This window comes from Myotis yumanensis, unplaced genomic scaffold (assembly GCF_028538775.1).
Source record: "Myotis yumanensis isolate MYYU_CA2020_CCGP unplaced genomic scaffold, mMyoYum1.0.hap1 SCAF_1, whole genome shotgun sequence".
NCBI classification, from domain to species: Eukaryota; Metazoa; Chordata; class Mammalia; order Chiroptera; family Vespertilionidae; genus Myotis; species Myotis yumanensis.
In genome coordinates, this window is record NW_027223752.1 from 130844436 (window position 1) to 130870329 (window position 25894).

General features: G+C 40.4%; 1 protein-coding gene across 1 annotated transcript in view; it reads right to left on the bottom strand.

Moving 5' to 3' along the window:
* Positions 1-25894, bottom strand: part of MIA2 (MIA SH3 domain ER export factor 2) — a 122675-nt gene that overhangs the window by 93208 nt on the left and 3573 nt on the right. Inside the window, 2 exon segments of the mRNA XM_070431775.1 lie at positions 14369-15551; positions 23884-23970. Of these exon segments, the coding sequence (XP_070287876.1) occupies positions 14369-15551; positions 23884-23970 (1270 nt within the window).

Genomic DNA, 25894 nt, shown 5'->3' on the forward strand with positions numbered 1-25894 from the left:
ACATCAATTGGTTGCCACCTGAATGAGCCCTGACCAGGGCCCTGGCCAGAGAGGAGCTTGCAACCTATGCAACCTAGGTATGTGCCCTTAGCCAGAATTGAACCCGGGACCCTTCAGTCCGCAGGCCAATGCTCTATCCATTGACCAAATAGGCTAGGGCAAGACAAGGGCATTTTTAAAGGACCATTATTCAGCCTACCATATAGCTTTTCCCTTATTCCTTGACCAGTGATGATTTTTTTAAACTTTACATATCTATTCTCAACATTGCCTTTGTTGTATTATAAAGTTGTATTATAAAATTGATACAAATGCAGCAATTAAGAAATTAAAAAATTTAATAATTTTTGTTCTAAAAACTATTAAAAAATAAAAGACAACTACATAACTTTCGACGACTCTGTTGCACTATACAGTATAAATTTATGACTCACAATAAAACAGTAAATAGATCCCTATAGGATTTCATTCCTCTTAGATACATTTATTATCCAAGAAGATGTAATATTTAAATGCCATTGCAAAAATATATATCCTCGCCATTCAAGAAAATTGGTGAGATAATTTTCTTACTTTGTTAGAGAACTAGAGAGTCAAAATGACCAATTATTATTTACCATACCTATAACCTATTTGATATTAATAATTTAAGAAATTCTATTAGCCATTTGCACAGAGAGCTACCCATATTCTTAGGATATTTGTTGGAACAAATTTGAAAATGATAAAGTAACAATAAAATGTCAGGTACTGTACTCTCTTGGAGCTTCATTATTTTCAAAGTCCAACTTTTGTTTCCTACTTCATCCCATGTGCAGTATACTAAAAGGCTAATATGCAAATTGTCCCCTGGGGAATTTGACCCACTGGGAGTTCAACTGCTCCTTGTGACATGCGCTGACCACCAGGGGACGGCACAGAACCAAGGAAGGCCCCGGCAGGCAACTGGCAACCAGAGGAAGGAAGGCCCCGATTGGCCCTGATCACTGGCCAGGCCTAGGGCCCCTACCCAGGCACGAATTTCATGCATCGGGCCTCTAGTATTATATCATATCATGTATTGTATCATGTCATCTAATAAATATATTAAAAGAAACAATGAATGAACAGAGGCTTTTTAAATCCCCAAATTAAATACATTCTTTATATTAAATGAAAATTTTGGAGAAAGACGATTAAAAGCAATCCTGAGTGATTAGCACTTATAGTATTTTTAAAAAATATATATTTTATTTTATTTTATTTTTTTTAATATATTTTATTGATTTTTCACAGAGAGGAAGGGAGAGAGATAGAGAGAGTTAGAAACATCAATGCGAGAGAAACATCGATCAGCTGCCTCTTGCACATTCCCCACCAGGGATGTGCCCGCAACCCAGGTACATGCCCTTGACCGGAATCGAACCCGGGACCTCTCAGTCCGCAGGCTGACGCTCTATCCACTGAGCCAAACCGGTTTCGGCAAAAAATATATATTTTAAAGTACCTTACTGGAGTGTGGTGTATAAAAGAAATATAGACAAAAACGAGATCGAAGATGGCGGCATAGGTAAACACCGGAGATTGCCGCCGTAAACAACCACTTCAAAAATACAACTAAAAGTCGGAACGGACATCAACCAGAACCACAGGAAGGCTGGCTGAGGAGAGACTCTTCAACTAGAAGCAAAAACAACAGCATTCCGACGCTCAGAGGAGGCGTAGTGTGGAAAATTTAAAGGTATGGTGGTGCGGTGGTGAGGTGGTGCGCGCGCAAAGCGGGCTGGCGGCTGAGGGCGCGGTTGTCGTTTTCAATCAGGAGTGAGTCTCAGACTCTGGGCTACAGATCCGGGCGAGTCTCTAGGGACCCAGACTCAAACGGGAGAAGCGGGACTGTCTGGCTACGGCCCCTCCGAGGTTTGCAGCGGTTGCTGGGACAGAGAGGCAGAGCCCCTGGGGACGGACTGAGAGCGGCCATAGCGGCTCCCTCCCCCCGCCCTGTTGATCCCGCCCGCCCAAGCCCTGCGCACAGCCATTTGCCAATTGCCTCAGGCAAAGGCTGGATTAGCGCCTCCCCAGAAGACAGACTGTTTTCCGCTCAGCTGATTCCTACAGCCAGTCAGCCTGGTGGTCAAATCCCTCTAGTGTTAACTACAACAATTAAGGCTTGGCTAGAACAAGACTGCGCACAGAGACCACAAGGGGGTGCACCAAGAAAGCATAAAAGATGCGGAGACAAAAAAACATGACAGAAATGGAGGATATGGAGCTAAGAATCGCAATTTTGAGGGCTTGCCATAAATTTGTGCAGAGCCTCACGAAAACTAATGAGACCCTCGATGCTACGATAAAGAAATTAGAAAGTAAGCATACACGGACTGAAATAAAGAATATTATACCCAATAGCAGACCAGAGGAGCTCAAGAATCAAACCAAAGATTCGACAAAAAACACCCAATTGGAAAAGCAAAATGAAAAAAGAATCCGAAAGTGTGAAGATAGTGTAAGGAGCCTCTGGGACAGCTTCAAGCGGTCTAATATCAGAATTATTGGAGTGCCAGAAGATGAGAGACAGCAAGATATTGAAAACCTATTTCAAGAAATAATGGCAGAAAACTTCCCCCACCTGGAGAAAGAAATGGACTTACAGGTTCAAGAAGCGCAGAGAACCCCAAACAAAAGGAATCCAAAGAGGACCACACCAAGACACATCATCATTAAAATGCCAAGAGCAAAAGACAAAGAGAAAATCTTAAAAGCAGCAAGAGAAAGAGACTCAATTACCTACAAGGGACTACCCATACGACTGTCAGCTGATTTCTCAACAGAAACTTTGCAGGCCAGAAAGGAATGGCAAGAAATATTCAAAGTGCTGAATACCAAGAACCTACAACCAAGATTACTTTACCCAGCAAAGCTATCATTCAGAATTGAAGGTCAGATAAAGAGCTTCACAGATAAGGAAAAGCTAAAGGAGTTCACCACCGCCAAACCAGTATTATATGAAATGCTGAAAGGTATCCTTTAAGAAGAGGAAGAAGAAGAAAAAGGTAAAGATACAAATTATGAACAACAAATATGCATCTATCAACAAATGAATCTAAGAATCAAGTGAATAAATAACCTGATGTACAGAATGAACTGGTGATTATAATAGAATCAGGGACATAGAAAGGGAATGGACTGACTATTCTTGGGGGGAAAAGGGGTGTGGGAGATGCGGGAAGTGACTGGACAAAAATCATGCACCTATGGATGAACTCAGTGGGTGGGGAGTGAGGGTGGAGGGTGGGGTGGGAGCTGGAAGGAGGGGAGTTATGGGGGGAAAAAAGAGGAACAAATGTAATAATCTGAACAATAAAGATTTAAAAAAAAAAAAAGAAATATAGACAACATACATTCAAACTATATTTGTGGCATCATTATTTAAGTTAGGAATTACTCATTTATTTCATAATTATGAAAAAAATATTGACAGCATTAAAACAATTTTGTATGTTTGTGTTGGCTCAGTAGATGAAAAATACTGATATTAAAAATAAAATATAAAAATAACAACTACAAGATATTCTCATATAAAACACATGCTGCCATGAGTATACACAAGTATGCTTATTTTGTCTTTCAGGCCCAATAACAGTATAATGCTGAGCTAAAAAATTAAGTTAAAATCAATAAACTGTATTTTGAATTTCATTAATATGATGTGAATGTGTCTGGCAAAGGCAAAACTTCACTTGATTGATATTTCCTTAATTTGGTGATCTCATGAAATTCACATATTCCTTCAGTAAGATGAGAATTACATAAAGTTTTTAACAGAACTCAAGAAGTTATAAATCTTACCACTGCTTTTTCAAAGAAGTCAGATAAATCTATATTGTCACATAAAAATGTGTATTATCCAACTGATATTTTCATTAGGGAAAGTATTTTGCATTTCAATAAAACAAGGCTAATAGAGGTTAAATAAAATATTCCTGAATTTTCTGCATTTAATATTAAATATTTAAATGATTTATACCTTTAAATGACAATATGCCTAAGTTCAAATTTAAAATGAAAATAAGGAGAGTAAGTGGATGATGCACAGGCACACTCCCAGGAAAAAACTGGAATTATAACTAAAATATAGAAAAACTTCCTGAATAGTCAATGGAAGACTCACAGGAGTGAACCCTGATACCCAAGGACTGAAAGTGGAGACCGTATAGAGACTGGTAGGAGGGGTGGAGGCTCAAAAGGGCTGTCTGGGCACCAACACACAGCAGCTGAAGTTTTGGAGAGATATCTCAGCTGTGGAGGGGGATGCCCCTGAGAATTTTGGTATCTAATCCCCAAGCTGGGCTCTCCTGCAGAGAGCACCACGACTGAGAAGAGTACCCACATAACATTTGGCTGTGAAAAGCAGCAAGGGTGCTGTCTGCCAGGGAATAATGGCTGGAAAATTCAGGCATCCTCTTAAAGGGCCAATGCACAAAATTCCCTGTGGAGCCACCCACCTTGTGCTCCAGCAGAGGGAGGGCAGAGTGGAGTGGAGCTGTGTGAGCAGAAGCCAGGATTAGGGACTCAGGGGTTAGAGCCCAGAAGGCAGACACTCCTGGTTTCCTGTGCTGAGTCATTCCCTCACGCAGCGGAGGACATTTTCCTTACACAGACATTTGTTTGCTTGGGGGGAAGGCAGTTGACCCACACTATTGGAAAACATCTTGCCTTGAGTCCACTTAAGAAACTAAAAGTAGCCGAAACCGGTTTGGCTCAGTGGATAGAGCGTCGGCCTGCGGACTGAAAGGTCCCAGGTTCGATTCCGGTCAAGGGCATGTACCTGGGTTGCGGGCACATCCCCAGTAGGAGATGTGCAGGAGGCGGCTGATCGATGTTTCTCTCTCATCGATGTTTCTCTCTCATCGATGTTTCTAACTCTCTATCTCTCTCCCTTCCTCTCTGTAAAAAATCAATAAAATATATTTAAAAAAAAAAAAAAGAAACTAAAAGTAATAATTAGCCTCCAGGCAGAAGCAACTGCCCCAACTTGTTGGAAAAAACCTCTCCCCATACCTGAGGATGATAGCCTTGGGGCAATTCAAGTTAGAATCCTATCAGCCTGCAGAGGCGGTCCCTGGAGGATTTGAGTCTTTGCTTAATCTAATTAATCAGAAACAGTTTTATGCTGTTCTGCACTAGAGATTGAGAGGCGTAGAGGGTCTACCTAATACATAGTCACAAACCCAAAACAGACAGCCAAAGTGAGGAGACAAAGAAACAACCCCCAAATAAAAGAACAAGAGAATTCTCTAGAAGAAGGGATAAATAAAAGCAGAGATAGAAATTTATCTGAAACAGAGTTCAGAGTAATGATGGTAAAGATGCTCAACAGTATAAGTAAAGATATAGTAACTATGAAAAAAGAACAGTCAGAAATAAAGAATGACATAGCACAAATAAAGAACACACAGCAGATTAGGGGGAGCTGAGGATCGAATCTAAGATTTAGAAGACAGGGTTAAAAAAGTCAATCAGAGAAACAAAAATAAAAAACAATTAAAAAACAGGAGGACAGTTTAAGGGAGCTGTGGGATAACATGAAACATAATATTAGAATAGCAGGTGTGCCAGAAGAGGCAGAAAGGGAGAAGGGGATAGAGAACTGTTTGAAGAAATAATGGTAGAAAACTTCCCTAACCTGGCAAAGGAAAATGTCACACAAGTTCAGGAGGCACAGAGACCACAAGGAAGAAGAACCCAAAAATTAGAGCGGAAATAAGTAACACAGACTAAAAAAAAAAAAAAATACAAAAAAAATCAATGAAACCAAGAGCTGATTCTTTGAAAGGATAAATAAAATTGATGAAACCTTAGCCAAACTCATCAAGAAACAGAGAGGATCCAAAAAATGAAATCAGAAACAAAAGTGGAGAAGTAACCACTGACACCACAGAAATACAAAGAACTGTAAGAAAATACTATGAACAACTATATGCCAACAAGCTGGACAATGTGGATGAAATGGACAAATTTCTAGAAAAATACAATCTCCAAAAACTGAATCAGGAGGAATCAGAAAACCTGAATAGGCCAATAACAACTGATGAAATAGAAACAGTAATCAAAAACTCCCAGCAAACAAAATCCTGGGTTAGGATAGGTTTATAAGGGAGTTTTACCAAACATTCAAAGAACTAACACCTATACTCTTCAAACTTTTTCAAAAAATCCAAGAGGAAGGAACACTCCCCAAACTCTTTTCATGAGGCCAGAATTATCGTAATTCCAAAACCAAATAAAGACACTACAAAGAAAGAGAATTATAGGCCAATATCCTTGATGAACATAAATGCTAAAATCCTCAACAAAATATTAGCCAAATCAGATTCAGCAATACATTAAAAATATCATATACCATGACCAAGTGGGATTTATTCCAGGGATGCAAGGCTGGTACAATATTCTTAAATCAATAAACGTGATACATCACATAAACAAATTGAAAGACAAAAATCACATGATCATATCAATAGATGCTGAAAAAGCATTTGACAAAATCCAACACTCTTTTTTGATAAAAACTCTCAGCAAAGTGGGAATAGAGGGAGCATATCTCAACATGATAAAGGCCATATATGACAAACCTACAGCCAACATCATACTCAATGGGCAAAATCTAAAACCATTTTCCCTAAGAACAGGAACAATACAGGGATGTCTGTTTTCATCCCTGTTATTCAACATAGTACTGGAAGTCATAGCCACGGCCATCAGACAAAAAGAAGAAATAAAAAGAAATCTAAATTAGAAAGGAGGAAGTAAAACTCTCATTATTCGCAGATGACATGATATGGTACATAGAGAACCCTAAAGACTCCACCAAAAAAAACTACTAGATTTTTGTTTTTTACAAAGATGGCACAGAAAGCTAAGAAGGAAGCCCCTGCCCCTCCCAAAGCCGAAGCCAAAGCAAAGGCTTTGAAGGCAAAGAAAGCAGTGTTGAAAGGCGTCCACAGCCACAAAAAAAAAAAAAAAAAAGAAGATCCTCACGTCACCCACCTTCCGACAGCCAAAAACACTAAGGCTCTGGAGGCTGCCTCAATATCCTCGGAAGAGCACACGCAGGAGAAACAAGCTTGCCCACTACGGGGCATCATCAAATTCCCCCTGACTACCGAGTCAGCCATGAAGAAGATAGAAGACAATAATACACTAGTGTTCATTGTGAATGTCAAGGCCAAACAGGCTGTGAAGAAGCTCTATGACATTGATGTGGCCAAGGTCAACACCCTGATCAGGCCTGATGGCGAGAAAAAGGCATATGTTTGACTGGGTCCTGACTATGATGCTTTGGATGTTGCCAACAAAATTGGAGTCATCTAAACTGAGACCAGCTGCCTAATCCTAAATATAAAAATTTTACACTGAGCCGAAACCGGTTTGGCTCAGTGGATAGAGTGTCGGCCTGCGGACTGAAGGGTCCCAGGTTCGATTCCGGTCAAGGGCATGTACCTTGGTTGCGGGCACATCCCCAGTAGGGGGTGTGCAGGAGGCAGCTGATCGATGTTTCTCTCTCATCAATGTTTCTAACTCTCTATCTCTCTCCCTTCCTCTCTGTAAAAAATCAATAAAATATATTAAAAAAAAAAAATTTTACACTGAAAAAAAAAAACTATTATATTTAATACATGAATTTGGTAATGTAGCAGGATACAAAAAGCAACACCCAAAAATTGATGGCTTTTTTGTAAACTAATAATGAATTATCAGAAAGAGAACCTAAACAAACAATTCCACTTACCATTGCAACAAAAAAATAAGATACTTAGGAATAAACTTAACCAAGGAGACAAAAGACCTATACTCAGAAAGCTATAGGACATTGAAAAAAGAGATAGAAGATATAAACAAGTGGAAGAGTATACTGTGTTCATGGATTGGTAGAATCAACAGCATTAAAATATCCATACTAACCAAGGCAATCTACGGAATAAATGCAATCCCTATTAAAATACCAATGGCATGCCCTGGCTGGTTAGGCTTAGTGGATAGTGCATCGGCCTGCGGACTGAAGGTTCGATCCGGTCAAGGGCATATACCTTGGACGCAGGCACATCCCCAGTAGGGGATTGATTTTTTTTTCCTTCTTTTTTTTTTTAATATATTTTATTTTATTGATTTTTTACAGAGAGGAAGGGAGAGGGATAGAGAGTTAGAAACATCGATGAGAGAGAAACATCGATCAGCTGCCTCCTGCATACTCGCCACTGGGGATGTGCCCACAACCAAGGTGCATGCCCTTGACCAGAATCCAACCTGGGACCCTTGAGTCCGCAGGCCTATGCTCTATCCTCTGAGCCAAACTGGTTAGAGCGGGATTGATGTTTTGATTGATGTTTCTCTCTCATCATTGATGTTTCTATCTCTCCCTTTACCTTCCTCTCTGAAATCAATAAAAAATGTATATAAAATACCAAAGGCATATTTTGCAGACCTAAAACAAAAACTCCAAAAATTTATATGAAATCAAAAAAGACCCAGAATAGCTGCAGCAATCTTGAGAAAGAAAAACAATGTTGGAGAAATCACAATACCAGATTTCAAGTTATACTACAAAGCCACTGTAATCAAAACAGCCTGGTACTGGTACAAGAACAGGCAAATAAATCAATTGAATACAACAGAGAACCCAGAAATCAACCCAAGCCATTAAGCTCAATTAGTATTTGACAAAGGAAGGCAAGAGCATACAATGGAGTCAAGAGAGCCTCTCCAATAAGTGGTATTGGAAAAATTGGACAGATACATGCAAAAAAAAAAATGAAACTAGACCACCAACTTACACCATGTAAGTCGTGAAATCATAAAAATCCTAGAACACACCATAGACAGCAAAATCTCAGACATCTCATAGCAATATGTTTACAGAAACATTTCCTAAGGCAAAGGAAACTAAGGAGAAAATAAACAAATGGGATACATCAAAATAAAAAGCTTCTGCACAACAAAAGAAACCACCAACAAAATGAAAAGAGAGCCCACTGTATGGGAGAACATATTTGGCAATGATACACCTGATAAAGGGTTAATATCCAAAATATATAAGGAACTCATACAAAGTAACAAAAAGAAGACAAACAATCCAATTTAAAAATGGGCAAAGGACCTAAATACGTAGACTCTTCTCCAAAGAGAACATACAAATGGCCAAGAGACATATGAAAAAATGTTCAAAGTCACTAATCATCAGAGAGATGCAAATTAAAACCACAATAAGATATCACCTCACACCTGTCAGAATGGCTACGATCAACAAATCAACAAATGACACGTGCTGGCGAGGATGTGGAGAAAAGGGAACCCTAGTACACTGCTGGAGGGAATGCAGACTGGTGCAGCCATTATGGAAAACAGTATGGAGATGGAGTTCCCTCAAAAAATTAAATATGGAACTGCCATTTGACCCAGTGATCCCACTTCTAGGAATATATCCTAAGAAACCCGAAACACCAGTCAGAAAAAATGTATGCACCCCTCTGTTCATAGCAGCACAATTTACAATAGCTAAGATCTGGAAACAGTCCAAGTGCCCATCAGTAGGCAAGTGGATAAAAAAGCTGTGGTACATTTATACCATGGAATACTGTGCAGCAGTAAAAAAGAAGAATCTCTTATCCTTTGAGATAGCATGGAGGGACCTGGAGAGTATCATGCTAAGTGAATTAAGTCAGTCAGAGAACAAGTATCACATGATCACACTCATATGTGGAATCTAAGTAACAAAATAAACTGATGAAGGGAGTGGATCCAGAGACATGGAACCATGGAAAAGCGTGCGGAATCTCAGGGGGAAGGTGAGGATGGGTGGGTGGGAGGTAATAAACCAAAGACCTTGTATACATATATGCATAACCCATGGACACAGACAATAGGGTGCTGATGGCCTGGGGCGGGGAGGGAGGTGGAGATGGGCTGGAGTGGGTCAATGGGCACAAAAGAGGAACATATGTAATACTTTCAACAATAAGGAATTATTTTAAAAAATAATAATAATGAAAATATGTATGCACACCTCTTAAGAACCTTTATTTTAAAAAGATTACCTTTCCAAAAAATTAATTTAAATTTTTAAAATATAAAAGGTCAAAATTTGCCATTTATAATGATGCATCATATATTTATGTTTATGCCATGTGAAGTAGCCATTAATTTATTTTTTTAATTCAATTTTCAAACATAGTTTAAACTGGTTGCTTGATTAAATTAAGTAATCAAAGAGAATTAAAGGAAAAAAAGTTCTAATTGTAGCCTAAAGTATGGTATTCAAGTAAACTATGGGATTTACTTCTCAGTTACTTGCTAATAGGGGAGAAATGTATCAATGCAATTCTGAAAAACAATATTAAAGCCTTGTAAGTGAATTACTCAATGTCTAATTTTGCTCTTTGAGTTATAACTTTACACAGCACTTTGAGTCTGTCACTTAGCATTGTTTAAAAGATGAAAGTCCCAAGTAAGCAAACACTTAATCAGTAATGTAATTATGCCTCTGTGGACATTAAAGTTAAAAACGAGCAATCAAATTAGGAGTTTGAATACAATGGGACTGTTGTACATATAGGACTCAGAGATCTACCATGCCATTTAATGGCACTGGGGGTGGGGAGGGAAGGCTTATTCGATAATTAATTACACTCAAATTTATATGTGGCTATATTAATTTTTTAATATTGTTTTAAACTGCATTTGAAATGAATATATGTTGAGAAAAATAACTATATCCTATAGTATTTTTATATTTAATTTTAGTGAGGTATTATTTTCACTCAACTTAAACCTAAGCTTTATGATTTACATTAGTTATAGATATGCCTTTCTTACAATTGTTTATAAACTATATTTTAATCAAATAAAATAATGAATAATTTTTCATATTGAACTGTGCTTGGGAAACTCATTATTTAAATATGGTCAATTGGAATCCTTTTGCAAAATAGTTACTAAATAACTGTTCCCTGGTTTATCTGTTTTGTAAATTTTTATTATCAGCATATTAGTTTTTCTGTAAATGTAGTTATCTCAAGCTTCAGCCTTCCACAGATACTATTTAAGATCAGTGATTCTTTTTTTTTTAAATACATCTTATTGATTTTTTTAGGTAGAGAGGAATGAGAGGGAGAAAGAGATAGAAACATCAATGAGGAGAGAGAGGGTCATTGATTGGCTGCCTCCTGCATGCCCCACACTGGGGATCGAGCCTGCAACCTAGGCATGTGCCCTGACCAGGAATCAAACTGTGACTACTAGTTCACAGGTTGATGCTCAACCACTGAGCCTTGCTGGCCGGCTGGGCATAATTCATTTTTTTAATGCACTTTTTCTAATGAAGGCAAGTTTTGATTTGTTAGTCCCTAAGAGATTTATTAATTATCTGAAAATATTGACTGTTCTAGCAATTTCTCCAACATCCATAAAATAGGGCCTGTGGCTTTATCTGAATCCCTTTTTTAGTACTCTTTTTTTAAAACAAATTTTGCATGACACCAGGCTGGTTTTCGTTTCATTAATATTGTAATGTTTTGGAATAATCCACTTTATCTGTATGGTATAACATATCTTTTTTCTGAAACAATGATTTTTCTGAACTTTAATTTTAATTTTTTGATTGATTTTAGAGAGAGGGGAAGAGAGAGCACACATGAGAGAGAGAGACTTGTTCCACTTATTTATGCATTAATTGATTGATTTTTATATGTGCCCTAACCAGGGATGGAACTCACAACCTTGGTATATCAGGATGATGCTCTAACCAACTGAGTTCCCTGGCCAGGACGATTTTCTGAATATTTTAATAAAAGTTCCTCAAAACTAATTATACTTCTATATATGCCCTATTCTCATTTAACTACTCACTGAGTGTTTCCTATTGAGAAGTTCTCCCAGAATCACTGTATGAAATGATAAATTCTACTAAAATGATATCCAGGATGTCCTGGAGTGTCTATAAATATGCTCTAAAACATTTTTATATATTTATATTTTGAATCATCTATATTTCTGGACCTGATATTGTTTTGCTTTAGTCTTTTTTCCAATTATCCTTACCTACTTTTTCACAATATTCCCTTAGCATCTAATGAGTTTAGAACAAAATAATTTCCTCATTAGCCTTTGGCAATTTAGTTCTCTAATGCTTTAGTCATGAAACACATCATACCTACACCTTTCTCATTTAGAAAGGGGTTAGAATCTAAAAGGAAAAAGGAGTATATATTTTGAAGAATATTTAGAAATGGCATAATTCTGGAAATTCAAGAAAATCACTTAGTTCTAATGAAAATGTGTTTCTTTCTGAATTTGCAACATTGTTGATGACTTCTTGTGAAAAGTTTTCTGCCATTCTAGAGTTCAGTTGTTTCTGTATTATTGGAAAATATTTGCAGAGTTTCTAATATGTCCATCACAGAGGTATCAGACTGGTAATATAGGAAAGTCATGTTATATGATTCTTTACTTAAAAAACAATCTCCACGTTTTTATTCATAGAAGTTGCTAGATACCTGGACATCTAGATCTAGAAATATCCTATGATACTCTACTCTCCTCTGTTGCCCTCTGTTGATCCCAGAATTGAAAGACTTGAGTGAGAAGGTTGAAAACTGAGTTTCCTTATTATGTTGTACACTTAAGAAAACCCTTGTTAACATAATTCTTCGGGGGGGTGGAGGGGGGCTAGGATAGGGGGAATACAGGCCTAGAATAAAATATCATTTAGAAATCAAGACTATTTTGAATTATTGAAGTTTCCCTTAGCTTAAGTTTCTAAAACAACAAAACAAACAATTCAACTATAGTTATATTGGGAATGTGCAAATGATCTAAAAAGTGAGTGTCAATGAGCAAAAATCCTCATCTTTCAGAACAGAAATTCAATGAACATTTAAAATAGATTATTCAAAGCTGAACAATATAAAGATTTTAATTAGAAAATAGGGATAAATACTAAAAGAAATTTGCTTTAAAAAAAAAAGCCCTAGCCACTTTGGCTCAGTGGATAGAGCATTGACCTGCAGACTGAAGAGTCCCGGGTTCAATTCTGGTCAAGAGTACATACCTTGGTTGCAGGCTCAATCTCTGGCCCTGGATGGGTCTCATTTGGGAGACAACCAATGTGGGAGGTATCTCTCTCACATCAATGTTTCTCTCTCTGTCTCTCCCCCTCCCTTCCACTCTCTCTAAAAATCAATGGGGACCGGCCAGTGTGGCTCAATGGTTGAGCATCGACTATGAACCAGGAGGTCACGGTTCGATTCCCGGTTGGGGCATATGCCTGAGTTGTGGGCTTGATCCCCAATGTGGGGCGTGCAGGAGGCAAAGATGCTAATTGACCATACCTTCACTACACCCATCAGCCAATCAAAAGAGTATGCAAATTAACCCAACAAAGATGGCCGTTAAATTTGCATACTGCAGGTGGGGCAGGGCAGGGATATCCGCTGCCCGCCCCACCGTGGGATCGGGCATGCCGTGGGCAACCCAGGGAGGTGGGGCAGGCACTGTGGGATAGGGCCTGCCATCTGCCACCTAGGGAGCGGGCCTAAGCCAGCAGGTGGTTATCTCCTGAGGGGTCCCAGACTGTGAGAAGGCACAGGTCGGGCTGAGGGACAACCCCCCCCGCCCCCCGCACCAGTGCACAAATTTTTGTGCACCAGGCCTCTAGTCCTATATAATAAAAGCCTAATATGCTAAGTGTTCAGTGGTCCAGTGACTGGTTGACTGTTCAACCAATCAAAGTGTAATATGCTAATGATATGCTAAGGCCTTTCAACCACTCACTATGATGTGAACTGACCACCAGGGGGCAGATACTCTGACCGGTAGGTTAGCTTGCTGCTGGAGTCAGGCCAATAGGGACTGAAGGAGATGGGCCAGACACGCCCTGGAGCCCTCCCCTGATCCCTCCCTGGCTGGCCAACCTCCCGTGTCCCTCCCGGGCAGACCAATCATGCACTGATGAGGTCCCTCGGTCTGGCCTGCACCCTCTCGCAATCCGGGACCCCTCCAGGGATGTTGGAGAGCCAGTTTCGGCCTTATCCCACAAGCCACTCCCCTCAGGAGGGCGCCAGACACAGTGCTCACAGCTGGCGAGCGCTGCTGTGGCAGCAGGAGCCTCTCCCAGTTGGGACTGATTGGGCTCAAGCCCACGGCAGGTGCAGAGGGGACAAGATGAGCGGGAGCAGCAGGTAGGAGCTGCAGGCAGCATTGGACTGTGGGTTTCAGCCCAATCTCCGCAGGTCACCCAGAGAGACCCCAGCCATGCACAAATTTGTGCACCAGGCCTCTAGTAAATAAATATCCATTATGTTTTTAAAATAAATTATAGTAAAGATATTTTTATACCAACCTGACTGGCTGTATCTTCTTTTTAACATCATAAGTTTTGTATTAGCTGTGGGATCATTTTCAAATGAAAATTCTTCTCTTTCATCATTTTCAAATACATTATTTTCATCGTTCTGAAAGTTCCAAGGGTTGTCAAAATTATGTAAGAAATGTTTAAAATATGGTAAGGTATCAGAATCATCTGTTTTCTCTAAAACTCCTTCCTTGCCTAATTGATCTTCAGTTTCCATAATTTTTATTATTTTGATTTTTTGTTTCTTATCAGGGTCAAATTCACTTGTTGGAGGATGTTCATGTTTCTCTCCTTTACCTCCTTCTTCTTTCTTTTCACTATAAGTCATAGTTTTATCTTCATTGGCATATGCAAAGCCTAGCATACTAAAACCAAAATCAAACCAACTTGGTTCAATAATTGAGCTATTGTTAGTAACTGTGTCTTCTTTTTCTGATAATATTTCTGTACATGGAACGGTGGGTTCTTCTTCAGATGATATGGAAGTAGGAACATCTTGTAGTGGTAGATTGCTTTCTTGGGACAATAATTCAGGCCTTGTTTCCTCACCTCCAAAACCTAAATAACTTGTAAATCTACCGCCAAACCAACTAGTTGCTTGAGGATTGAGAATGTGCTCTGACTCAGATGCTCTGGACTGTTTCTTTGGCACTGAACTGAGTTCTGATTCAGGTTCTTGTTTATGTTCTGTTTGAGGCCCACCATTATTTAATTTCTCTAGGTCTTTCTCATCTTCTACTGCTATTTTTCTACTTTGAAATGAACTTTCTTGTTCAATAACTGATTCAAAAGTGATCTCTTCTGCTTGTTCCCTTCCGAATCCAAACCATCTTTTCACTTCAGGCACAGCTGTGGATGGTGGGACATAATCCACATCTGGAATAGGATCCTGTTTCACACTTCCAGCTTCTACTCCTTCCCAATTTTTTGAGTTACTAGTTTTTCTGATATCATCTGGAGCCTCTGATGATGGAAACTGGTCTTCATGACAAGTACTTTCAGAAACGGAATAAAATCCAGGTTCTCTCTGAAAATCATTGTTATATACACTAGATTTTTGGTTTTTATCATCTTCATATGGGTATATATTTTCACCACCATCACTATTTAACTCACTATCTTCATTTTCAAATGCATAGCTAACTCCAAGAAGACAAAGAAAATCAGATTCCTAAAAGAAAAAAAATTTATGATTGACATAAATATACTAAAATGCCTTATTTCTCCCAAAATTATTTAAAATTGATGTCTATGTTTTTCACAAGACTACATAACTAACTCAACAGCAGAACAAAAACTAAATTCAGATCTCCTGCCAGGTCAGCATGGCTCAGTGATTGAGCATTGACCTATGAACCAGGAGGTCACTATTCTATTCCCGGTCTGGGCACATGCCCAGGTTGTGGGCCGAATCCTCAGTGGGGGGCATGCAGGAGGCAGCTGATCAATGATTTTCTCTCATCATTGATGTTTCTATTTCTCTCTCCCTCTCCCCTCCTCTCTGAAATCAATTATATATATATATAGATAGATAGATAGATAGATAGATAGATAGATATAGATAGATAAAGATAGATATAGATATAGCTATAGATATCAGATCTCCTAATCGCAGACCCTATCAGCTGTATCACAACTGAATTCTCAGGTTACTGATATAAGCTAAATGAAAATCATTTTACATTAGGATTTATTTGAGGGAGAAACCAAGATGGCGGCATAGGTAAACACTGGAGATTGCTGCCTCGCACAACCACTTCAAAAATACAACTAAAAGACATAACGGACATCATCCAGAACCACAGGAAGGCTGGCTGAGTGGAATTTCTACAACTAGAAGGAAAGAGAAAAGCATACCGAGACTCAGAGGAGGTGTGGTGCTGAAGTAAATACAAAGGTGCGGAGGTGCATGTGGAGAGGGCTGGTGGCTGAGGACATGATTGTCTTTTTCAATCGGGAGGGAGTCTCAGGCTCTGAGCTCCAGTTCCGGATGAGTCTCTGGGGACCCAGACTCATACGGGAGAAACGGGACTGTCTGGCATTGGTTGGAACTCGAGGGCAGCTCTCTATCGGAGGCACTCGTGGTGATTGCCAGGACCTCTGAAGGCAGGACCGAGAGCAGCCATACTGCTGGCTCACTCGGCCCGCCCTGTTGATCCCCTGGGACCCCGCCCAGCCCAAGCCACGCACGGAGGCTTTTGCATATGAAAGGCCCGGCCCTTTGTAATCTGAAAATAACTTAACAAACTGCAGCTGCCCCAAGGCCCCAGGGCAACTTGCATTGCTTTACAGCTGGCTTCTGCTGGGTAGCCTCAGGCAAAGGCTAGATTAGCACCTCCTTAGATCCAAGAGCCAGTGTACCCAGTGGTCAGAGTGGGACCATCCAATTACAACTCCTCAGATCTATAAGGGACACACTCAGGGGGCAGACTCAGTGAGCACCAAAGCCCCACTGAAGCAAGTCTTGCCCCATAAGGGTGTCTTCAGCACAGAGGTTCTCCCACCGCAGACACAGCTGATTCTCACAGCCAATTGGCCTGGAGATCAAATCCTCCCAGCTTTACATACAACAATCAAGGCTTAACTACAACAAGACTGTGCACAAAGCCCACAAGGGGGTGCACCAAGAGTGTCTACCTCAGGTAATTGGGACACTTAGCACAGAAAGCCACTCTATCGACACAGTGAAGCATAAAAAATGCCGAGACAAAGAAACAGGACACAAATGACAGAAATGGAGGAAAGCAAAGTGCTGGATATAGAGTTCAAAACCACACTTTTAAGGTCTCTCAAGAACTGTCTAGAAGCCGCTGATAAATTTAGTAAGACCCTCGAAAAGACTGGTGAGACCGCCGATAAATGTCGTGAGATCCTCAAGAAATCTAGTGAGACCCTCTATGTTGTGATAAAGGACCAACTAGAAATTAAGCATACACTGACTGAAATAAAGAATATTATACAGACTCCCAACAGCAGACCAGAGGAGCGCAAGAATCAAGTCAAAGATTTGAAATACGAAGAAGCAAAAAACACCCAACCAGAAAAGCAAAATGAAAAAAGAATCCAAAAATACGAAGATAGTGTAAGGAGCCTCTGGGACAGCTTCAAACATACCAACATCCGAATTATAGAGGTGCCAGAGGAAGAGAGAGCAAGATATTGAAAACCTATTTGAAGAAATAATGACAGAAAACTTCCCCCACCTGGTGAAAGAAATAGACTTCCAAGTCCAGGAAGCGCATAGAACCCCAAACAAAAGGAATCCAAAGAGGACCACACCAAGACACATCATAATTAAAATGCCAAGGGCGAAAGACAAAGAGAGTATCCTAAAAGCAGCAAGAGAAAGAAAGTCAGTTACCTACAAAGGAGGACCCATACGACTGTCAGCTGATTTCTCAACAGAAACTTTGCAGGCCAGAAGGGAGTGGCAAGAAATACTCAAAGTGATGAATGCCAAGAACCTACAACCAAGATTACTTTATCCAGCAAAGCTATCATTCAGAAGTGAAGGTCAGATAAAGAGCTTCACAGATAAGAAAAAGCTAAAAGAGTTCATCACCACCAAACCAGTATTATATGAAATGCTGAAAGGTATCCTTTAAGAAGAGGAAGAAGAAGAAAAAGGTAAAGATAAAAATTATGAACAACAAATACACATCTATCAACAAGTGAATCTAAGAATCAAGTGAATAAATAACCTGATGAACAGTATGAACTGGTGATTATAATAGAATCAGGGACCTAGAAAGGGAATGGACTGACTATTCTTGGGCGGGAATGGGGCGTGGGTGGTGCGGGAAGAGAATGGACAATAATCGTGCACCTATGGATGAGGACACTGGGTGGGGAGTGAGGGCGGAGGGTGGGGTGGGAACTGGAAGGAGGGGAGTTATGGGGGGAAAAAAGAGGAACCAATGTAATAATCTGAACAATAAAGATTTAATTTTTTTAAAAAAGGATTTATTTGTTATAAAATAGTTGAAGAATTTGAGAAGCAGAGGCAAGTCTTTGAGTATACTCTGCAAATAAACTCTGATGAAAAGCCATACGTGTCAATAAAATCTTGTTCCTCCTAAGAGTGCACTGACTGGACAACTGCGCTGTGTGGTAATTTGAGGGAAGGGAATTTCACATACATGGTCACAGCTCAGACAGACCAGAGACTCTAAAGCATGAAGGCCTGAACAAAGTTACACTAAGACATTTAGACTTTTTTTATTGAGATATTGCATATAGCCAATAGAGGTACAGACACCCTTTCTCATCTCACAGAACAATAAAATCATCAAGAAGAAAAATGGTAAAGCTATTATTTTTTAATCTGAAGGTATCTAACTGATATGCACTGCTCTTTAGATATTAAATGAGAATAATGCCCAGAATTTTTTTAAATAAACTTCAGAATTGTAATTTTACAATATGTTTTTGCACTGCAATATAGTGATTAAGAACAAACTCCAGAGCCAAATCCACTGAGTTCAAATCCTAACTCTGCCATTTACTAGCTCTGTGACCTTGAGTGAATTATATGACCTTTCTGTGCCTCAGTTTGTCATCTACATTAATAAAAGACAAAGATGCTAATTGACCATACCATCGCTACACCCATCCGCCAATCAGAAAGTATGCAAATTAACCCAATAAAGATGGTCATTAAATTTGCATACTGCAGGCAGGGCGGGACAGCGTGAGCTGCCATCCGGACCTCCAGTGTGTGACCCAGGGTGGTGGGGCGGGACGTGGTGAGCCGCCGCCCGCTCCACCGCCATCCAGGCCTCCCATGTGTGGACATCCCCTGAGGGGTCCCAGACTACGAGAGGGCACAGGCTGAGCTGAGGGACCCCCCGAGTGCACAAATTTTTGTGCACCGGGCCTCTAGTCTAATCTAATAAAAGAGAAACATGCAAATTGACCGTACCTTCACTACACCCCAAGCCACGCCCACCAGCCAATCAGAGCGACTATATGCAAATTAACCCAACCAGGATGGCGGCTGGAAGCCACAGAGCTGGAGCAAGCAGGAGGCTTGGTTGCCCCAGCGATGGAGGAAGCCAAGCTTCCCGCCTGTCCTGGCTGGCTGTAGCCTCCACTCAAAGCAACAAAGTTTCAATTATAGAAGCTAAATAAATCCCAGATACCTGCTTCCAGCCAGCCTCCACTTGGAGCTTGGGTGGCTGGGGGCCGTGGCCAGCCTGCAAACAGCCATCAGCCCCTCACCCAGGATGGCCACATCCTCATGGGATGAAGGTCCCTGCTGGGGGGCTTGGCCAGCCTGAAAGCAGCCATCAGTCCCTCACCCAGGCTGGCCAGGCACTCCAGCGGGGACCCCCACCCTGAAGGGGTGTGGCCAGTCTGAAAACGGCCCTCAGCCCCTCACCCAGGCTGGCCAGGCACCCCAGTGGGACCCCCACCCTGATCCAGGACACCCTTCAGGGCAAACCAGCCGGCTCCCAGCCATGCACCAAATCTCTATACTATATAATAAAAGGGTAATATGCAAATTGACCCTAACAGCAGAACAACTGGGAATGACTGGTCACTATGACACACACTGACCACCAGGGGGCAGATGCTCAATGCAGGATCTGGCCCCTGGTGGTCAGTGCACTCCCACAGGGGGAGATCTGCTCAGCCATAAGCCAGGCTGATGGCTGCCAGTACAGCGGTGGTGGTGGGAGCCTCTCCTGCCTCCTCAGTAGCGCTAAGGATATCCAACTGCAGCTTAGGCCTGCTCCCCGCTGGCAAGTGGACATCCCCCGAAGGCTCCAGGGCTGCCAGAGGGATGTCTGACTGCCAGCTTAGGCCCAATCCCTCGGAGAGCAGGCCTAAGCCAGCAGGTTGACATCCCCTGAGGGGTCCCAGACTGCAAGAGGGCACAGGCCGAGCTGAGGGACCCCCCCAGGTGCACAAATTTTTGTGCACCAGGCCTCTAGTCTGTAAAATAAGACCATTGACAGTACTTACTGTATAGGGGTGTTTTGAGGATTAAATGAATTAAGTGCTTAGAACAGTAACTATCTCTGGTATACACTAGCCCAGGGGTGGGCAAACTTTTTGACTCAAGGGCCACAATGGGTTCTTAAACTGGACCGGAGGGCCGAAACAAAAGCATGGATGGAGTGTTTGTGTGAACTAATATAAATTCAAAGTAAACATCATTACATAAAAGGGTACGGTCGTTTTTTTTTTAGTTTTATTCATTTCAAACGGGCCAGATCCAGCCCGCAGGCCGTAGTTTGCCCACGGCTGCACTAGCCTAACCTACATCAAGGTTATACTACCCAGGTGAGCCAGTAATGCAAGGGTATAAAGGCCAAACCTCTTGCTTCTATTAAGGACAACTCTGAAAGGACATCCCAGCTTCATAGTTCTTTATCAAATCTACTGAGACCTTTGTTGCAACTGCATCACCGTTCAGCTTCTCTGTCTGCTCCCTCTTCTCTTTTCTTTTGTTCTCTCACAAGTGCTATTATTCCCAGGAAGGCTCCACAGTAAACTTCTTGGATGCAAAGATCCACCTCAGAGTCTATTTCCCAGGGAACTTGACCTAAGAATTTGAGGCTTCTATATGTTTACTATATGCTCTGCACTGTGCTAGTTGCTGAAATTCTACAGTAAACAATAGGAAAAAGGTAATTATAAGTTGTGATAAATGCTATGGAGGAAACAAAGGAAAGTTGTGATTAAGAAGCATAAGAATCTTCATAGATGGCCTCTCAGATGTACTGATGTTTAAGCTGTGACCTAAGAGATAAGAAGGAACTAGCCAGCCAAAACCGGTTTGGCTCAGTGGATAGAGCGTCGGCCTGCGGACTGAAAGGTCCCGGGTTCGACTCCGGTCAAGGGCATGTACCTGGGTTGCGGACACGTCTCCAGTGGGGGATGTGCAGGAGGCAGCTGATCGATGTTTCTCTCTCATCGATGTTTCTAACTCTCTATCCCTCTCCCTTCCTCTCTGTGGGAAATCAATGGAATGTATTTAAAAAAAAAAAAAAAAAAAGAAGGAACTAGCCAAGTGAAGAACTTGGGTAAAGCATTTCAACTAGAGGAAATGGCCTGTTTGGGTCTCTGGGCTGGGGCAAAGTTTGGCATGTTGTAAGAACAGCCAACAGACCAAAGTAGCCAGGAGCATAGTGAGTGAGGGGATAGTGAGGCGTAAGACAAGGGCAGCAAGGGGGGCAAGCGAGTTCATGTAGAACCAGGGTAAGGAGTCAGGGCTTGATTCCAGGTTCAATGAAAAGCCACAAAAGGGCTTTAACCCAAAGGTATGACATCATCTGATTTAAAATTTTTTTTTTTTTGTAATATTCTTTGCTGTTTAAAGAACGGGTTGGGAGAAGGCAAAAGTAGAGGATAGGAGGTCAGTTAGAAGGCTATTGTATTCTAATTAAGAGAAGCCTTGGATTAGGGCTAAAGGGGAGAGTGAGAATGATGAGAAGACAATATAGTCCAGAAAAATTTTGGAGATAGAACTAACGGGACCAGCAATTATACAATAAATGGACAGTTAATCCCAGAATTTGTGTTGGGCAGAGGCCAGCTAACAGATAGTCTGCTTAATTAGGCAGACTCACTTTACACTGACCTCATGAAACATAAATTGGCTTAATCTAGAATCTGAATTAAATGGGCTAATAAAATTCACATATTGAAAAGTTATCTCCTCCCTTCCTCCCTCCCTCCCCCCACCCCCAAATCGGGTAAAATTTAAAAAAGAAAAGTTATCTTCTGATTCCCTTTCTCAATAAACCCAACATTATCAAGCTTATTCAAAACTCCAACAAAAAAAAGAGGTTGTACAGATATGATACTTACAGAGAGTGTTAATCTAAAAATAAAAGGCTGCTTTAGCTGGTTTGGCTCAGTGGATAGAGTGTTGGGCTGTGGACTGAAGGGTCCCAGGTTCGATTCTGGTCAAGGGCACATGCCTGGGTTGTGGGCTCAGTCCCCAGTAGGGGGTGTGAAGGAGGCAGCCAATAGATGATTCTCTCTCATCATTGAGGTTTCTATCTCTCTCTCCCTCTTTCTTCCACTCTGAAGCCAATAAAAATATATTTAAAAAAAATAAAATAGCCGAAACCGGTTTGGCTCAGTGGATAGAGCGTCGGCTTGCAGACTGAAAGGTCCCAGGTTCGATTTCGGTCAAGGGCATGTACCTGGGTTGTGGGCACATCCCCAGTGGGAGATGTGCAGGAGGCAGCTGATCGATGTTTCTCTCTCATCGATGTTTCTAACTCTCTATCTCTCTCCCTTCCTCTCTGTAAAAAATCAATAAAATATATTTTTAAAAAAATAAATAAAATAAAATAAAATAAAATAAAATAAAATAAAATAAAAATAAAAAGACCTTTCAAAGTAATAGGCAATGAGCATTTATTTGAGATTTTTAAAAAAAGAATAGCTATTCAGGAATCATTTATTCGGGCAGAAACCCAAATGGTGTTCTGATTAAAAAACAAAGGAAAGGCATATTTATGAGAAAGGGGCAATTACATCAGTAGTAGAAAGGCATTTCTGTTGGTGCAGATAGGCTAAGGTAGTGATGCTAATTCTAAACAATGTTTTTAATTTTAGTCCTGTAGTCATAATATCTGCTCTCTTCTTATCCTTGTTATCTTTGGGACACAATGTTGCTTTAGGCCCAGGCCAAAGGTTATTTTACCCTGTTTTAATATTACAAAGTTTTGAGGCATACCCCATGAATGGCAGTTCCTCTGGGTTTGCAGCTATGGCTGCATTTTAAAGCGGATCCAATTATATTATGTTTATTTTTTTAAATATATTTTTATTGATTTCAGAGAGAAAGAGAGAGGAGAGAAAAAAAAAAAAAAACATTAATGATGAGGGAGAATCATTGATCGGCTGCCTCCTGCACGCCCCCTACTAGGGATTGAGCCCACAACCTGGACATGTGCCCTTGACCGGAATCGAACTCAGGACCTTTCAGTCTATCGCTCTATCCACTGAGCCAAACAGGCTAGGGTTATATTATTTTTCTCAACAAGAGTGTGATAAAAAATAAAATTGTCTATGTAGGATAATAACATTAGTAATAATAGCTAACACTTACATAGCGCTTACTAAAGTACTGTTCAATGTAGGTTATATATGCTTACATTTCCTCAATGAATTTATGAGGTAGCACTATATTATAATCATCCTCATTTTACAGATGAGAAAATTAAGGCTCACAAGATCGCAAAGTTACTAAGTGACTGAGTCAAGCTTTGAACTCAGTCCACCTCCAGAATCCATGCTCTTAACCGCTACATTCTGCAACTTTGTCTGTTAATTTTTCAGAAAGCAAAGATTTGCTTGTCATAACTTTTTCTTACCTAATTTTATTCACACAATCAAACTATTCCTAAAGTGAATTCTCAGACCAACTATTTTATGTATTTACTATATAAAATATATAACCAAGGAGCACTTATACTTCAGAAAACTATTTTAGCCAAGAAATTTTAAATTCAATTAATAACCATAATAAATTTACTCACTTTGGTTGGTATTTGAATTTCCTCAGGTATAAACACCTCTTCAATCTGGACTGCATCTCTGGGGAAATATCCAAAGTCCTTTCCTTTCTATCAAAATTAAGAAAAAAGATCAGCAAGGAAAAATGCTCATAGCAGTAATAACTATTAAACCTAATTTTGCCCATGTCCTTGGCTATTTTAAATCACAAATATTAATTGGCTTTCATTTGCCATCTAAAAGAAAGTGAGTGATATAATATCCCTTTTGTTATTCAAAAGAAACAGCATTAATTGGAGGGAACAAAGAGCCAGGCTGTAAAATGCCTTTTTTTTTTTTTTTTCAAACTTCAGAGGGAAAACCTTTCATATACTCCTTTTCTTCCTTTTTGTGTTCCCTGGTGACCTTCCCTGCCCAGGTGGACCACACATTTACACTAGCAAACTGGGGATATCCATCGGCCAGGGAATGGTGGCAGTAGCCAACCTAAATAGAGCTGTGACATATTCCTCATTTTCAGGATGTCAAAATCAGGTAAAAAGTTTAAACTCTGAAGGGCCAAGAGAGTTTCATCAAGATGGTAAAGATCTATGAGTCCTCCAGGGAGGATTTGGTTCCGTTTAACTTTTCTGGGGACACCCTGGTAACAGAGATCCTCTTAATCTAGTTTTAGTGCATGTAGGATGTCCCTGGAGAGTGAAGTCTTCACACAACCATTCTCAGCCCATTTCCTATTCCCATCAAGGTTTAAAGACTGTCTTCCTTTTTTTTTGGTATGTTCTTCTCCCCCCACCCCCCACCTCACCTTATTTTCTTCTTTATTGATTAAGGTATTACATATGTGTCCTTATCTCCCCATTACCCCCCTCACCCCCCTGGTGTCTGTGTCCATTGGTTAGGCTTATTTGCATGCATACAAATCCTTTGGTTGATCTCTCCCCCTTCCCCCAACCCTCCCCTACCTTCCCTCTAGGTATGACGGTCTGACTGATGCATCTTGGAAAGACCATCTTTCTTTTGGTCTTTTGATCCAGCACCATTATACCTCCATTGTGATTCTTCCACTTGGCAGTTGCTGCAACTGTTTGGAAACTGACAGCCTGTGAGTGAACTCTACAGTGTGGTTCCTTAAACAGTTACTGCCTGAGCTAAACACATCATGCACAGAATTAAGTGTGCTTGAAACTTCACCCTGGCTCCACACATTACACACTGCTCTTGTGCAGAACCAGCATTTCCACACATAGTAAACAAAGAAAGAATGTTTGCTTTTCCTGTTATGATACCTACTATGTAATTTTTCTTATAGCTGCATTGGGTGCCTCCAATACTTACAAAACACAGACTGACATGTTTAAGGGACCATAGTTGTAAGGAACATTGGCAGTGGCAGAGGCCAGGCAAACAATTCTGGCTGGTGACATTCAGAGTTTCAGTCATATAGCCCCTGATGCTAAAAAGCAGGACAAATCCAAATATAATTTGCTCCTTCAAGTAGTGATCACAGAAGCCACACAAGGAGAGAGCTGATGCATATACATTATGGACACAATGTATGTATCAGGTTCGTCATCCTTGTTCAACTTGGGAGTAAAATTGCTTATCATAGCATCCTTTCATTATAAAGCATAAAGATATAATCAAAGATGCAAACTTATTTTCAAGTAAAAATATTAATCATTAATTTTTCTGTCATATATGAGAGAGATGATTCTGGCTTCTAGGAATTTCAGTGTAACAGGACTCTGGGCCATATAGAAGGCTCTCCCAGTTCTTTTTTTCCATGAAAAGTCTTCCCTAGGCTATCTGAGGACCTTTTCAATAACAACTCAGTCCTTTATTTGCTCAGAAAGATATGCCTTTTAATCTCATTAATTAAAACTTCTCTCTTAAGCCTGGCCATTTGCAGCACCAAGGGATGGCTGGAGTTGCCTAGTCATCCCATAATCTCCATCAGCACCTGTAAAGTCTCTCCAAAAAAAATTTGTAATCTATGTTCAAAAATAATACATGCTATGTAAAAGTAATTTCAAG